This window comes from Staurois parvus, unplaced genomic scaffold (genome assembly GCF_062004578.1).
Source record: "Staurois parvus isolate SC_StPar_1 unplaced genomic scaffold, SC_StPar_1.0 ptg001583l, whole genome shotgun sequence".
Lineage (NCBI taxonomy): Eukaryota > Metazoa > Chordata > Amphibia > Anura > Ranidae > Staurois > Staurois parvus.
The window spans coordinates 158,661-175,891 of NW_028319379.1; the positions used below are offsets into that span (position 1 = coordinate 158,661).

The following is a 17,231-nucleotide window of genomic DNA, read 5'->3' on the forward strand; positions in this document are numbered from 1 at the left end:
GTCCTCTATGTGCCGCCCGGCCCCCTCTCCAGCCGGCTCCTTGGCTGGCAGGTTCTCTGTCTCCTCACCCATGCTCGCCCCCGAGCACACACACAAACCCGCCCGAGCACGCCCCCCCCCCGGCCAAGCACAGCCCTTTGCAGCGACAGCACTGGTCCCTTCTGCCTGGAGGTGGTGCCGCCCCCCTGAAAAGTGCCACCCAAGGCAGATGCCTTGTTTGCCTCGCGGCAGATACGCCCCTGCCTATAGGCTGAAACCTACTTGGCTGTGTCTGATGGTAAATCCAGCTCAACGTGCAGATAACAAAAGATTTTATTCAGGGATCAATATTGGAAATACAAGATATGGTGAGAGGAGGGATTGGAGAGAAGTGCAGAGAGGAGAGATGAGGATTGCAGGACACAGTTGGATACAGAAGGGTCGCCCGTCATGCACGGTGACGTCTCCAACCCATTTTAGCAATCCCCAAGTTTATCGCCTTTTTTCTTATTCAGCTTGTAAGACGTCAACTGCGGCTCCTTGTTTTCATAAGGCAGAGGTTCGAACACTTGAAGTTGGCAATAAGAGTCTTCTCCAATATCAACCTGAAAAAAAAATCAGAAAAAAAGTTCACAAGAAACAAATGACGCCATTAATTTTGTATTTTCGCTGATATTATAGCAATCATACTGATGGGAGGTATATGAGGAATAACAGATGTGAGATACTCTGGTGCCTACATTAGATTGCAAGCTCCTGGGGGGCAAGGACTGACACAAAGACAGTAGTGTGTACCATTCCATGGTGCTGAACTGATGTAACTGATGCAATGTTGCATGCGCAGCGCTGTGGAGTATGACGGAGCTATATAAATGTATAACAGTGAGTGACTGTGGGGGGAGGGGACATTAGAGTGTAAGCTCCTCTGGTGCAGAGACTGATGGGACTGTGGGGGAGGGAACATTAGAGTGTAAGCTCCTCTGGTACAGACACTGATGTGACTGTGGGAGAGGGGACATTAGAGTGTAAGCTCCTCTGGTGCAGAGACTGATGTGACTGTGGGGGAGGGGACATTAGAGTGTAAGCTCCTCTGGTGCAGAGACTGATGTGACTGTGGGGGAGGGGACATTAGAGTGTAAGCTCCTCTGGTGCAGAGACTGATGTGACTGTGGGGGAGGGGACATTAGAGTGTAAGCTCCTCTGGTGCAGAGACTGATGTGACTGTGGGGGAGGGGACATTAGAGTGTCAGCTCCACTGGTGCAGAGACTGATGGGACTGCGGGGGAGTGGACATTAGAGTGTCAGCTCCTCTGGTGCAAAGACTGATGTGACTGTGGGGGAGGGGACATTAGAGTGTAAGCTCCTCTGGTACAGAGACTGATGTGACTGTATGGAATACAGTACATCAGCGCTATGTGTCCTGTGGAGCAGGGGCGGACTGACCATTTGGACACATTCGGGCACTGTCCGAGGGTTTGGGGTCAGTAGGGGGCCCCATGAGACCTGGTACCTTTCATAGGCTTTTTTGGGAGTGGTTTGAGTGTGGGCAAGGACACATGGGCCCCATGATCCCCTATTGTCCGGGGGCCCCATGAGTTGTCAGTCCGCCCCTGCTGTGGAGGATGGCAGTGTTGGACAGGGGGTGAGGGGCAGTGGACTGGGAGGGAGGCCTTGTGACCAGGGAGAATAGGTGTTATGTTGGGGGTGGGGTGGGGGGGGGCAGAAAGGCTTGGGAAAGAAGGGATGGATGTCAGGAAGCACCTAGGGGGTGTTACTTTGGTGGGAGGTAATGTAACTTAGGAGAGTGAAATTTGATAGCAGAATGAGAAGAAGGTGGGGGTAGATGCCATGACCTGTGGTGGTGGTGGTGGTGGTGGTAAGGAGGTGCTATGAAGGAGTAGTGGAAACAGCAGTGGGGGGTGGGGAGTGATGGGTGAGGGACAACAATGCTGGATAGAGCAGTGAAGAGTGGAGAACCAAAGCTTTTGATGAGGGGGTGAGGAGCTGGGACCACAGAGTTGGATGAAGGGGTGAGGAGAGGGGACCACAGTGTTGGATGAAGGGGTGAGGAGAGGGGACCACAGTGTTGGATGAGGGGATGAGGAGAGGGGACCACAGTGTTGGATGAGGGGATAAGGAGCTGGGACCAAAGTGTTGCATGAGTGGATGAGGAGAGGGTACGACAGTGTTAGATGAGGGGGTGAGGAGCGGGACCACAGTGTTGGATGAAGGGGTGAGGAGAGGGGACAAAGTGTTGGATGAGGGGGTGAGGAACGGGGACCACGGTGTTGGATGAAGGGGTGCGGAGCAGGGGCCACAGTGTTAGATGAGGGAGTGAGGAGCGGGGACCATAGTTTTGGATGAAGGGATGAGAAGCGGGGACCACAGTGTTGGAAGAAGGGATGAGGAGCGGGGACCATAGTGTTGGATGAGGGGATGAGGAGCGGGGACCACAGTGTTGGATGAGGGGGTGAGGAGTAGGGGACACAGTGATGGGTGAGGGGCGGGGACCGCAGTGTTGGATGAAGGGGTGAGGAGAGGGGACAACAGTGTTGGATGAGGGGGTGAGGAGCAGGGGCCCCAGTTTTAGATGAGGGAGTCAGGAGCGGGGACCGTAGTTTTGGATGAGGGGATGAGGAGTGGGGACCACAGTGTTGGATGAGGGGGTGAGAAGCTGGGACCATAGTGTTGGATGAGGGGATGAGGAGCAGGGACCACAGTGTTGGATGAGGGGGTGAGGAGCTGGGACCACAGTGTTGGATGAAGGGGTGAGGAGAGGGGACCTCAGTGTAAGATGAGGGGATGAGGAGTGGGGACCACAGTGTTGGTCGAGGGGATGAAGAGCAGGGACTGCAGTGTTGGATGAAGAGGTGAGGAGAGGGGACCACACTGTTAGATGAGGGGGTGAGGCGTGGGGACCACAGTATTGGATGAAAGGGTAGGGAGGTAGGGGACAGCTGCCTGGAATGGGGAAGAAAGCACAGAGGACTACAGTGTTAGACAGAGGTTTGAGGAACCCAGGTTTTGGATGGGAGGGCGAGGTGTGGGGGGCCACTACTGTGTATGGGTAACTGAGGAGTTGGGGGAACAAAAGTGATGAATGGTAGAGTGAAGATCTGAGGTTTGCAGAATGAAATGGATAGAAGCATGAAGAGCAGCTGATTGCAGTTTGGAGGGGGGGGTAAGGAGCAGACTGCAGTGGCATTGGATGGAGGAATGGGTAGCAGGGGACAGCAACAATGGATTGGGGAGTTAGGAACAGGGGAACCATAGCGCTGGATGGGGTAGTGAGGAGTCGGGGACTACAGCTTTGCCGGTGGGGTGAGGAGCAGAGGAGAGGACAGCAGCTTTCGATAAGGAGATTATGAAGCAAATGACCACAGCTTGGAATGGGGGGTGTGGGGGCCAGCAGCATTACAAGTAGGGGCGACACAGGAAAACAGCATCTAAGGAGGGAAGAAGTAGGGAGCCACAGCGTGGAATGTGGGGTGAGGAGCAGAGTAGGGGGGGCAGTGGCATTTGAAAAGGGGAGAAGAGAGGGTGGACGTGGCATGCAATGGAGGGAGGAGTAGGAGGCACCAGCGCCTGATGGGGTGTGAAGAGCTGCCCTCCTACAACTGACCTTCTCCATGGTTGTCCTGCCTGACATACCTCCACTGTGTAGATGTCGCACATAATGTGCCTCTCCTTGTAAGAACACAATTCTGCCCTAGACTGACAATATCGTTGCATAAAACCAACATTACCTCAAACCAGTAGTTCGTTCCGGCAACAAACTGTCTACAGACACGGAGTCCCTTAAATTTAGAAGGGTTTTTCCCGGACTGTTTCACAAACTGATCTTTCACCTGAAAGCAAAAAACAAACTGCATCAAGTTTGGAATGGCCAAAATTTAGAACCATATTCAAAGTACCAGATGTAATACAGTCATTGAAGCAGAGGAGCCGACTAACCAGAGAGTTACTGCAGGTCCTGCACAGTGTAGCTGACAGCAACTTCAGGACAGAAGCCATGTATTCAGTAGAATCTGAAGAGTTGGAGAACATTGAGGGTACAAAATCCAAAATGGACTGCAGGCAGTCAAAAAAAAAAAAATTACATATATATATATATATATATATATATATATATATATATATACAGTGGGGATCGAAAGTTTGGGCACCCCAGCTAAAAATTTGTATTAATGTGCATAAAGAAGCCAAGGAAAGATGGAAAAATCTCCAAAAGGCATCAAATTACAGATTAGACATTCTTATAATATGTCAACAAAAGTTAGATTTTATTTCCATCATTTACACTTTCAAAATAACAGAAAACAAAAAAATGGCGTCTGCAAAAGTTTGGGCACCCTTCAGAATTTATAGCATGCACTGCCCCCTTTGCCAAGCTGAGACCTGCCAGTGTCATGGAGTGTTCTCAATCATCGTCTGGGAAGACCAGGTGATGTCAATCTCAAAGGTTTTAAATGGCCAGACTCATCTGACCTTGCCCCAACAATCAGCACCATGGGTTCTTCTAAGCAGTTGCCTAGAAAACTGAAACTGAAAACAGTTGACGCTCACAAAGCTGGAGAAGGCTATAAGAAGATAGCAAAGCGTTTTCAGATGTCAATATCCTCTGTTCGGAATGTAATTAAGAAATGGCAGTCATCAGGAACAGTGGAAGTTAAAGCGAGATCTGGAAGACCAAGAAAAATATCAGACAGAACAGCTCGCAGGATTGTGAGAAAAACAATTCAAAACCCACGTTTGACTGCACGATCCCTCCAGAAAGATCTGGCAGACACTGGAGTTGTGGTCACTATTCCACTATAAAGAGATACTTGTACAAATATGGTCTTCATGGAAGAGTTATCAGAAGAAAACCTCTTCTACGTCCTCACCACAAAAATCATCGTTTGAACTTTGCAAATGAACATATAGACAAGCTGATGCATTTTGGAAACAAGTTCTGTGGACCGATGAGGTTAAAATTGAACTTTTTGGCCGGAATGAGCAAAGGTACGTTTGGAGAAGAAGGGGCACAGAATTTAATGAAAAGAACCTCTGTCCAACTGTTAAGCATGGGGTTGGATCAATCATGCTTTGGGGTTGTGTTGCAGCCAGTGGCACAGGGAACATCTCACGAGTAGAAGGAAAAATGGATTCAATAAAATTTTAGCAAATTTTGGATGGTAACTTGATGCCATCTGTGAAAAAGCTGAAGTTAAAGAGAGGATGGCTTCTACAAATGGATAATGATCCTAAACACACCTCGAAATCCACGGGGGATTACATCAAGAGGCGTAAACTGAAGGTTTTGCCATGGCCTTCACAATCTCCTGACCTCAACATCATTGAAAATCTATGGATAGACCTTAAAAGAGCAGTGTGTGACAGACAGCCCAGAAATCTCAAAGAACTGGAAGACTTTTGTAAGGAAGAATGGGCAAAGATACCTCAAACAAGAATTGAAAGACTCTTGGCTGGCTACAAAAAGCGTTTACAAGCTGTGATACTTGCCAAAGGGGGCAGTACAAGATATTAACTCTGCAGGGGGCCCAAACTTTTGCAGACGCCATTTTTTTGGTTTTCTGTTATTTTGAAAGTGTAAATGATGGAAATAAAATCTAACTTTTGTTGACATATTATAAGAATGTCTAATCTGTAATTTGATGCCTTTTGGAGATTTTTCCATCTTTCCTTGGCTTCTTTATGCACATTAATACAAATTTTTAGCTGGGGTGCCCAAACTTTCGATCCCCCATGGTATATAATATATGGAGCATAGGTATTTTTTTGGGGGGCTCCCTGTGGTCAACTTACAATACCCCAGCTGTCTGTGAGGTGGTCTGTGATTTAGCGACGGGGGGTGCATTACATTGCTGGATGCTGTGATTAATGTGAAACAATTTCTGAGGACAGTAATTATATTAAGTGAGTACAGTAAGTATAATTATTCCCCTTGGAGGGGGCCTCCAGATTCCTCCATAAGTCCCCCCATATTACCCCACCCCCCCCCCTCTTTTTTTGAGCATCAGAGGTCAGAAAGAGGTGTTGGTCCCTTCAATAACACGACAAGGTGACTTTACAAGGGGTGGGGAAGTCCCCTTGCAAGGTACCCCCTAATGTTGAAAGGCATGTGGCCTGGTTTGATAGAGGAATGGGGGGGATGTATGCTCACAGCCCTCCTATTCCTGGCCCCCTAGGCTGCTGCTGCAGAAGAGAGGAGGGATGTACTTGTTGGTCTACTTGGATAACACCATCATCTTTGGCAGAACCCTTGAAGAGGTTTCATGAGGAGGGACTGAAGTTGTCCCTTGACAAGTGTTTTGTCACTTATCTTGAGTACATTGTTTCTGCTGAAGGAGTGGCTACAGATCCCAAGAAATTGAAAGCTGTTACCCCCTGGCCAAGACCAAGCAACCTGACCAAACTGAGGTCATTCTTGGGATTCAGCTCCTATTATTGATGAGAGAATTGGCAAGATAGCCTGACCCCTCAATGAGCTACTGAGGAGTGAAATACTAGCATGACCCCTCAATGAGCTACTGAGGAGTGAAATACTAGCCTGACCCCTCAATGAGCTACTGAGGAGTGAAATACTAGCCTGACCCCTCAATGAGCTACTGAGGAGTGAGAGACTGGCCTGACCCCTCAATGAGTTACTGAGGAGTGAAATACTAGCCTGACCCCTCAATGAGCTACTGAGGAGTGAAATACTAGCCTGACCCCTCAATGAGCTACTGAGGAGTGAAATACTAGCCTGACCCATCAATGCTCTACTGAGGAGTGAAAGACTGGCCTGACCCCTCAATGAGCTACTGAGGAGTGAAAGACTGGCCTGATTCCTCAATGAGTTACTGAGGAGTGAAATACTAGCCTGACCCCTCAATGAGCTACTGAGGAGTGAAAGACTGGCCAGACCCCTCAATGAGCTACTGAGGAGTGAAAGACTGGCCTGACCCCTCAATGAGCTACTGAGGAGTGAAAGACTGGCCAGACCCCTCAATGAGCTACTGAGGAATGAGAGACTCGCCTGACCCCTCAATGAGCTACTGAGGAGTTAGAAACTGGCCTGACCCCTCAATGCGCTACTAAGGAGTGAGAGAGTGACCTAACCCCTCAATGAGCTACTGAGGAGTGAAATACTAGCCTGACCCCTCAATGAGCTACTAAGGAGTGAAATACTAGCCTGACCGCTCAATAAGCTACTGAGGAGTGAAAAACTGGCTTGATCCCTCAATGAGCTACTGAGGAGTGAAAAACTGGCCTGACCCCTCAATGAATTACTAAGGAGTGAAAGACTAGCCTGACCCCTCAATGAGCTACTGAGGAGTGAAAGACTAGCCTGACCCCTCAATGAGCTACTGAGGAGTGAAAGACTGGCCTGATCCCTCAATGAGCTACTGAGGAGTGAAAAACTGGCCTGATCCTTCAATGAGCTACTGAGGAGTGAAAAACTGGCCTGACCCCTCAATGAATTACTAAGGAGTGAAAGTCTAGCCTGACCCCTCAATGAGCTACTGAGGAGTGAAAGACTAGCCTGACCCCTCAATGCGCTACTGAGGAGTGAAAAACTGGCCTGACCCCTCAATGAGCTACTGAGGAGTGATAGACTGGCCTGACCCCTCAATGCGCTACTGAGGAGTGAAATACTAGCCTGACCCCTCAATGAGCTACTGAGGAGTGAAATACTAGCCTGACCCCTCAATGAGCTACTGAGGAGTGAAAGTCTGGCTGTCAGGAGATGGTCAGAGACTGCAGACATACTACAGGAGACGGTCAGAGACTGCGGACATGATAAAGGAGACGGTCAGAGACTGCAGACATACTACAGGAGAGGGTCAGAGACTGCGGAAATGATACAGGAGGTGGTCAGAGACTGCAGACATACTACAGGAGACGGTCAGAGACTGCGGACATAGTACAGGGGATGGTCAGAGACTGCGGACACAGTACAGGAGACGGTCAGAGACTGCAGACATACTACAGGAGACGGTCAGAGACTGTCTAATCTGCACACAGAAGGAGAAAACTCACTTTTACTGGACATGTTTAATAGCAAAAAGTCAAAAATATTGTTTTTTTTCTCAAAATTGTCGGTCTTTGTTTTATTTTTTTTCTAGCACAAAAAAATAAAAACCGCACAGGCGATCAAATACCACTGAAAGAAAGCTCAATTCGTGGGGGGAAAAAAGGACTTAAATTTAATTTGGGTGCAGTGTTGCATGACTGCGCAATTGTCAATTAAAGTAACGCAAAAAATGGCCTTGTCAGGAAGGGGGGAATCCTCTGGAGGGTGAGGGATTTACTTAGATTACTACGCAGATCTATGTGCTCTCCTCTATACTATTGGAATGCTAGAGTGGGACCTCTACTACCCGACATGCTGGGATTTATATATGACTTTGCTGCATAATATCACTTTTTTTCCCCTCAAATTTATCTCCCCCAAATCCCCCTTTCTAGAAAAACCCCCCCCCCAATCCTGCCTCCTAGCCCAAATCCCCCTAAATCCCTCCTTCTAGCACAACCCCCTCCAAATTACCCTTCACAACATAAATCCTTCATCCAAACCCAAATCCCCCCTCCTAGCATAAATCCCCCCACCCAATCCCACCTCCTAGCACAAATCCCCCTAAATCCCTCCTCCTAACACAACCCCCTCCAAACTACCCTTCACAACACAAATCGTCATCCAAACCCAAATCCCCCCTCCTAGCATAAATCCCCTTCCAATCCTGCCTCCTAGCTCAAATCACCCTAAATCCCTCCTCCTAGCACATACCCCCCCCCCCAAACTACCCTTCACAACACAAATCCTTCCTCCCCACCCAAATCCCCCCTCCTAGCATAAATTCCCTTCCAATCCCCCCTCCTAGCATAAATCCCCCCTCCTAGCTCAACCCTTCTCAATCCCCCCTTTTAGCACAACCCCCCCTCATAACACAAATCCCCCCCAATTCCACTCTCCTAGCATAAATCTCCCCCTCAAATCCCCCCTAGCACAACCCACCCCAATCCCCCCTCTTAGCATAACAATCCCCCTCAATCTCCTCTCCTAGCACAACACCACCCCACCCCAATCCCCTCTTAGTACAAATCCCCCTCCCATCCCCTCTCCTAACGCAAATCCCTCTAATCTCCTGTCCTAGCACAAACCCCCCCCTCCAATACCCCTCCCAGCACCAATTCTCTTTCTTCCTTCAATCCCCAACCTAGGACATATTCCCCCAAATCCCTTTTCTAGCTAATACCCCTCCAAATTACCCTTCCCAGCATAAACTCCTCCTCCCTTACCCAAACCCCCCCCCCCCCTTGTAGCAAAAACCCTCCCCTCACACCTCCTTCCTACTAGCACATATCCCCCTATTCCTTCTCCTAGCACAATTCCCCCCCCACCATCATCCCCATTACTCGTCCCAGCACAAATAGCCCCCATCCCCGCTCCTGCACAAACCACTCATCTCAGCAAAAATTATTGTTCCCCCCCCCCCCATCATTGTGTACAGTTCTCCTGACCTATAGTGGTGTGACCCTCCTGCGCTCCAAATGTGTGTTTAAAACAAACTAAATTAATATATGAACCCCAAACAGCTGCTAGCATTAAATCATATACCAGTGATCAAGTAAATATAAACCATATAAATGCTGCGCTACATTCAAACTTATTTAAGTGAATGTGGAATCCAATAACTCAAATCAAAAATAGTGACAATAATAATGAAAATAAATAATATGTGCTTAATGATAACAAAATTACCAAATAAACCACCCAAACTAATGAAAAAGCACAAACTTAAATCTATATGTATGTGCATGAGAAATACACATACATATATTACATCACACGTGCACAATGTGAAGTGAAATGATGACTAAATAATAAACGCAAACTCAAAGTCCAATAATGAAATGTTGAAGGTGAACAAAACTGTAAACGGTGTTTCCAATAATACTGTAAGGTGACCACAAGTGAAACAAATCTTGCAGATATCTGGGTGTAGATAGAGCTTATGAATCCAACCACCTTCTGGATTAGCCTCTCACCTCATCACTTCGACCCTTGCGGGTCAAAGAGCAGTAATGGATCCCTCTCACAGATCCTCCAGGCACCACAGCACTCCAAAACCACTTTTCAGGATTTAGTATTCCCACTCAGGCTCTTCTCCAAGTATAGTATGTTACCAGGACATAGAAGGTGAATCTCCCCAGGGGAAACACAGATCGCAATAACAATTTCATAGGGAATCTAACCCATGACTTGCTTCCATTGTGAGGATCTTTTAAGAGATCAATAGGAAGGATTTTCCCAACTCCAAAGCTTGAATTCAAGCTTTGGAGTTGGGAAAATCCTTCCTATTGATCTCTTAAAAGATCCTCACAATGGAAGCAAGTCATGGGTTAGATTCCCTATGAAATTGTTATTGCGATCTGTGTTTCCCCTGGGGAGATTCACCTTCTATGTCCTGGTAACATACTATACTTGGAGAAGAGCCTGAGTGGGAATACTAAATCCTGAAAAGTGGTTTTGGAGTGCTGTGGTGCCTGGAGGATCTGTGAGAGGGATCCATTACTGCTCTTTGACCCGCAAGGGTCGAAGTGATGAGGTGAGAGGCTAATCCAGAAGGTGGTTGGATTCATAAGCTCTATCTACACCCAGATATCTGCAAGATTTGTTTCACTTGTGGTCACCTTACAGTATTATTGGAAACACCGTTTACAGTTTTGTTCACCTTCAACATTTCATTATTGGACTTTGAGTTTGCGTTTATTATTTAGTCATCATTTCACTTCACATTGTGCACGTGTGATGTAATATATGTATGTGTATTTCTCATGCACATACGTATAGATTTAAGTTTGTGCTTTTTCATTAGTTTGGGTGGTTTATTTGGTAATTTTGTTATCATTAAGCACATATTATTTATTTTCATTATTATTGTCACTATTTTTGATTTGAGTTATTGGATTCCACATTCACTTAAATAAGTTTGAATGTAGCGCAGCATTTATATGGTTTATAGTTCTCCTGACCTGCAACCTCTTCTCCACCCCCAGATCCGGCCATGGTGGAGTGTAGGGAACCAGCAGCCATGGCTGTGCCCTAGCTGGCAGTGTCCCTTAGGCGGCTGCCTAGTTCACCTAGTGGTAGCACCGGCCCTGGGGGAGCTATGGGACTAAATCACAACATCTAGCCAAAAAAAATACTTTACAGTTCCCCTTAGGATTAGTAACTCGATTGTTTACCTGGTCAAGAATAGCTTGTTCTTCATCAGGGACTTGACTCGGTTCACTATATCCCCCAACTGTTCTTCGACTCATTTTTGCACAGTGCTCAACAGACTAAGTATATCAGACAGTACGTGGGCTCGTATATATATATTTGTGAAGGCTGTACCATTGCAGGGAGGACAGGGGTGTCTAATAATGAGGTTACTCTGCATGCCATCTACAAGAGAAACCAGTTAGTAGACTTTGGAAATTACACGGTGTGAATCTAGTGGCTGACGCAACAAGGTCTTTTTTATTAATTTAGCACCCCCCCCCCCAATCAGCATAATGGTACAATCAGCCTGCAGATCCCTGGAGGGAAATTTGAGGGTGGCACCCGGGTCTGTGCACTTTACAAGTTGGATATGGTCCCACCAAATTCCGGAATTTGATCATTTATAAGAGTTTGGCATAAGTCTACTTCTATAGGTGTGCCTATATAATTAATATTTCCACACGATAAGAACCTGAATATTTATATTGTTCTACAAGATTTACAGTATATCGCGCCAACAGTTTGCACAGCAAGTTACAAATTAAAGCGAGACAGTACAATTACAATAAAGAACCGTCTAGCTGCCCCTCTAGTGACCCACGGCACAGGTTCCCCCAGAGCGCAGAGTCTAAGTCCCGGTTCACTTGTTCACCAGGGCCCCTGATGGTGGGGATGGACTTGGAGTAAACCGAGACAAGGTTGCGGCTCCGGAGTACACCTACCCGTGGTAGAGGAGTCCGCCAGGGGCTCCTGCAGGAATATTACATTATTACATTACATCGAGTTTATATAGCGCCAAAGGGTTTGCTCAGCGCTGTACAATAGAGGGGGGGGGGGACAATACATGAAACATTACAGCACCTACAAGCAGCACACGAGGGGTTATAGGGCCCTACTCTTTCGAGCTTACAATCTAGGAGGGAGGGGGTAGTGGTACAGGAGGAAGTGGCTGTGGGGGATGGAGTGGTAGGAGGAATGAAGGAGAGCAGCAGTTAGGTGAGGGTGGGGTAGGCTTCCCTGAAGAGGTGGGATTTCAGGGAGCGCCTGAAGGTGAGGAGGGAAGGTGACAGTCTGATGGATTGGGGTAGTGAGTTCCAGAGGATGGGGGAGGACCTGGAGAAGTCTTGCAGACGTGCGTGGGAGGAGGAGACCAGGTAGCAAGATAGAAGGAGGTCCTGTGAAGAGCGAAGGGTACGGGTAGGGTGGTACCTGGGAATCAGGTTGGTGATGTAGTTAGGGGCAGTGTTGTGAATGGCTTTGTAGGTCAGAGTGAGTAGTTTGAATTTGATGCGTTGGGCGATAGGGAGCCAGTGGAGGGATTGGCAGAGGGGGGTGGCAGAGGTGGAGCGGTTGGTGAGGTGGATGAGTCTAGCCGCTGAGTTCAGGATGGTCTGAAGCGGGGAGAGCCTGCACTGGGGTAGGCCGGTGAGGAGGGAGTTGCAGTAGTCAAGGCGTGATATAATCAGGGAGTGTACGAGTAGTTTAGTGGTGTCTGGGATAAGGAAGGAGCGTATCTTGGCGATGTTGCGGAGGTGGAGCCTGCATGTGTTTGTAAGTGACTTGACATGAGGTTGGAAGGAGAGGTTAGAGTCCAGAATGACTCCAAGGACTTTGGCTTGCGGGGCGGGATTGATGGTGGTGATGTTAGTAGTGATGGATAGGATGGGGGGGGGGGCGCGGGCAGGGGGGAAGACGAGAAGCTCGGTTTTGGAGAGGTTAAGCTTGAGGAAATGGAGCGACATCCAGTCGGAGGTGGTAGTTGAAGCCGTGGGAGTGTATGAGTTTGCCAAGGGAGGAGGTGTAGATGGAGAAGAGAAGGGGTCCAAGGACAGAGCCCTGGGGGACCCCAACAGAGAGGGGGAGGGAAGGGGAGGTGGCACCATTGTAGGAAACACTGAAGGAGCGTCGGGATAGGTAAGAGGAGAACCAGGAGAGAGCGGTGTCTCTGATGCCAAGGGAGAGTAGTTTATTAAGGAGAAGGGGTGGTCAACTGTGTCGAAGGCCGCGGAGAGGTCCAGGAGGAGGAGGACAGAGTAGTCGCCTTTGGCTTTGGCGGTTAGCAGGTCGTTGGTGATTTTGAGGAGGGCGGTTTCGGTGGAGTGTAGGGGACGGAAGCCGGACTGTATAGAATAGAGTCTGGTGTGAAGAGGTGGATATGCCCAGGCCAGGCGGATGGATGAGCGAGGTCAGACAAGCCGAGTCGGTAGCCGTGGGAGCGGTGCGGTACAAAGCAGTGGGCAAAGAATGGTCGGGTCACACACCAGGTCAGCAACAGAAGGTCAGATCCATAAGGGGGCATCCAGGAGAGAGGTCAGGCAAGCCAGGGGTCAGGGCAGGAGAATACAGCAAGTCAGTCAATCCGGGTCAGCAGCAGTAATCAGAAAACACAGGTACAGGATCAGGATACAGGAAAGACCATTCGGCAATTCCTGTCAGCGCAGGGCGGATTTAAATATCGCGCCCTGCGCTGTCATTGGTGCCAGGCGCGCACTCGCGGCTCCGAGTGCGCATGCGCGGACTTCATCTCAGCCGCGGCCGGCCAGGACCTAGTGCCCGTACACTAGCGTGAACGGGCACATTGCGCCTGCGCCGGATCATGACGGACCCTGACAAATATAAATCAATACAAGAGGTTTTAGGGGGCCCTGTTCGTGAGAACTTACAGCCCTGGCCAAAAGTTTTGAGAATGACACAAATATTAATTTACCTGCAAGGAAACAGGTGCAGTCATCATCGCTTTGCACAAACAGGGATTCACAGGCAAGGATATTGCTGCTACTAAGATTTCACCTAAATCCACCATTTGTCAGACCATCAAGTACTTCAAGGAGGGAAGTTTAATTGTTGTGAAGAAGGCCAAGAAAGTCCAGCAAGTGCCAGGTCTCCTCAGTTGATTCAGCTGCGGGATCGGGGCATCACCAGTGCAGAACTTGCTCAGGAATGGCAGCAGGCAGGTGTGATGCATCGGCACGCACAGTGAGGAGAAGACTTTTGGAGGAAGGCCTGATGTCCAGAAGGGCAGCAAAGAAGCCACTTCTCTCCAGGAAAAACATCAGGGACAGACGGATATTCTGCAAAAGGTCCAGGGATTGGACTGCTGAGGACTGGGGTAAAGTCATTTTCTCTGATGAATCCCCTTTCTGATTGTTTGGGGCGTCCGGAAGAAAACCTTGTCCGAAGAAGAGCGCTACCATCAGTCCGGTGTCATGCCAACAGTAAAGCATCCTGAGACCATTCATGTGTGGGGTTGCTTCTCAGCCAATGGAGTGGGTGTAACGGAACCAAACCCTGACTGCACTAGGGTATTTCTGTTGGACTCCCGCTTCCCTGAACACAGATCCACGGACACCACCGCTGACCATACATGATGAGACAGAACCAGACTTGTATTAAAACAGGAAATTCACTGCTGTATTTTAACACAGATACAAGATATATACATTCAAGGGAACAACCCACCTCCCTGCATATGGACACAGGGCGTGGCAAACCAAATCTAGCAACCAGAGACATCAGCAGATACCCCCACCAAGCCAATACACAAACACACACATCCCATAATAATAAAATAAAAGTGCAGCGCTAAATAAATATATAAATGTGTCACAATGGATAAAAATGATCAAAAATGAAGGGGCGATGGTGCGGGGTGTGTGCAGCTTGCCGTGCCGTGTAGCAGGGGCCGTGCTGGTTTTTATCTCCCTTTTTTGATTGGGACTGTCTGTTTGCTGGATGGGGATTGTCTCTGTGCTGGATTTTGGAGATGTCTCTGCTGGATTGGGCCATCTCTTTGCGGGATTATAATGAAATTGCCATGTGAAGGAAGTGGGGAGCACCTTTCTCCCAGATATCGTTTTTGCATAGTGGAGGAACTGTGCTCTTTTGGTGGAGCAGTGATTGTTTTCTACCATCAAGTGGATTTCTTCTGTCCAGCTCTGTACCATCGTGAGGATCTTCTCTGACCAAGGGAATGCATCTACCCTTTCCATGTTGATGACTACTCTATGAACTCCATGACTTCTACATTGCACTTTTAATGTGCACTTCTGGTTAGTGTGCATTTTTACCCTAGGTCACCGTTGTTGGGACTTTTTTTTGATCATCTTTATCCATTGTGACACATTTATATATTTATTTAGCGCTGCACTTTTATTTTATTTTCATGTGAGGATTATTTTGGTTATCCTGTGTGCTTTAGCTGCTTGAACATTCAAAGCGCTCACTTATTATTTTTTTGTTTTATACATCCCATAATAGTTTGTTCCCAAGCAAGACACACAATAGAACAATGGGCTGCACCACATGGCAGTAAACAATGAACAACCCCCCACCCCAACTATACATGTCTACACAATATCAGGACATTCTACCCTGTACCCCTAACAGGCACAGGGTGACTTACACATAATAGGGATATGGAGAGCTGAGACAGGGGTCTCCCCATCTCTCCAAAGTGAGCTGTGTTCCATGGGCCCCCCACCCAAAGTCACTCCCGTCACAGTGGGCTCATTCACAATTTTGCCTAAGAACACAGCCATGAATAAAGAATAGTACAAAAACATCCAACTTCTCCCAACAGTTTGGTGGTGAACAATGCCTTTTCCAGCATGATGGAGAACCTTGTCATAAGGCACAAACAAGTGGCTTGGGGGAACAAAACATCGAAATTTGGGGTCTATAGCCAGGAAACTCCTCAGACCTTAATCCCATTGAGGACTTATGGTCAATCCTCAAGAGGCAGGTGAACAGAAAAACCCCCACAATATCCGACAAACTCAAAGCATCATTTATGCAAGAATGGGCTGCCACCAGTCAGGATGTGGCCCAGACGTTGATTGACAGCATCCCAGGGTGAATTACAGAGGTCTTGAAAAAGAAGGGCCAACGCTGCAAATATTGACTCTTTTTATAGACTTCATGTAATTGTCAATAAAAGCCTTTGACGCTTGAAATGTTTGTAATTATACTTCAGTATACCATAGTAACATCCGACAAAAAGATCTAAAAACATTGAAGCAGCAAACTTTTGGCCAGGGCTGTATAGATATCAGTAAAAAGAAATGTAAAGGTACACTTTATAGGCCACTAAGGGGATCCGCTTTGGTTGGAAACACGATATTGATAACCTTGTCCATTGTTGTACTGAGGAAAGATTGTGGGAATATATTGGAAGCCTTGATAATCCAGAATGGAATTGTAAATTTTCCAATGTTCCCAGCCACACCAAAGTCAACTTTTTGGATGTGCCTATTTGCATTGTAGATGGAGCCATCATAACATGGGTGTTTTCTAAAGAGCCAGATTGCAATGGGTGTGCCCCTATTAATAGTTGCAATTTTGAACCCTGGCTCAAGTTTTAAGGTATTGCCTAAACTATGGAACAATCAGGAGCGGTTATGCAGAAACTCATGGTAAAGAGATACGATCAAGGAGTGGTTGATGAGGTTTTTAAGTACACCATGGGAATTGAAAAGATCTAAAACACTAAAGATATTGTGAAATTCATATTTGTGTCATTCTAATATTTGTGTCGAAACTTTTGGCCAGGGCTGTACAATCTAAAAGGTGGGGCCAAATGATCCGAAAGGTAATAACTGTGGGGGATTTGCTGATGGAGAAAGTAAAAGTCCAGTTTATTTGTTATAGGTGGATAGGCTGAAGAGATGAGTATCCAGGAATCACGTAAAAGTGGGCAGAGTAAGAGTTAGTCAGACCGATTGGGGTAGGGAGCTTCAGAGGATGGGAGAGGTTCTGGAGATGAGCATGGGAGGAGAACACAAGGGAGCTAAAGGACAGAAGGTCTTGGAAGGAGTGAAGAGGACAGTTTGGGTGAAAGTTTGAGATGAGTTTGTTGTTAATATCTTCAAATGTATTCATTGGGCAATCAGAAGTCAGTGGAGGAATTTGAAGAGCAGGGTAACGAATACTGAAAAAACTTTAAGTGATGGTTGGTGGTTTACGAAGTATTTTGGAGATAATATGGAGGCAGGGGCGGACT

General features: G+C 47.5%; 1 protein-coding gene across 1 annotated transcript; it reads right to left on the reverse strand.

Annotated features, from left to right (window-relative positions):
• Positions 1-294: 294 nt before the first annotated feature.
• On the reverse strand, positions 295-11,318 carry LOC149435215 (stefin-C-like). The gene is made up of 3 exons (XM_089662891.1): positions 11,215-11,318; positions 3,726-3,827; positions 295-584 (listed from the first exon to the last, which is right to left on the reverse strand). Exons 1-3 carry the CDS (start codon positions 11,287-11,289, stop codon positions 456-458), a joined length of 306 nt encoding a protein of 101 aa, XP_089519017.1. The 5' UTR covers positions 11,290-11,318; the 3' UTR covers positions 295-455.
• Between the last annotated feature and the right edge of the window lie 5,913 nt (positions 11,319-17,231).

What these genes read in the sequence shown, in the direction of transcription:
- LOC149435215 (XM_089662891.1), bottom strand. Translation starts at nt 11,289, where the DNA reads ATGAGTCGAAGAACAGTTGGGGGATATAGTGAACCGAGTCAAGTCCCT. An exon ending in AACAAGCTATTCTTGACCAG is followed by an intron (nt 3,828 to 11,214) that starts GTAAACAATCGA and finishes TTTTGCTTTCAG; the next exon opens with GTGAAAGATCAGTTTGTGAA. An exon ending in GAACGAACTACTGGTTTGAG is followed by an intron (nt 585 to 3,725) that starts GTAATGTTGGTT and finishes TTTTTTTTTCAG; the next exon opens with GTTGATATTGGAGAAGACTC.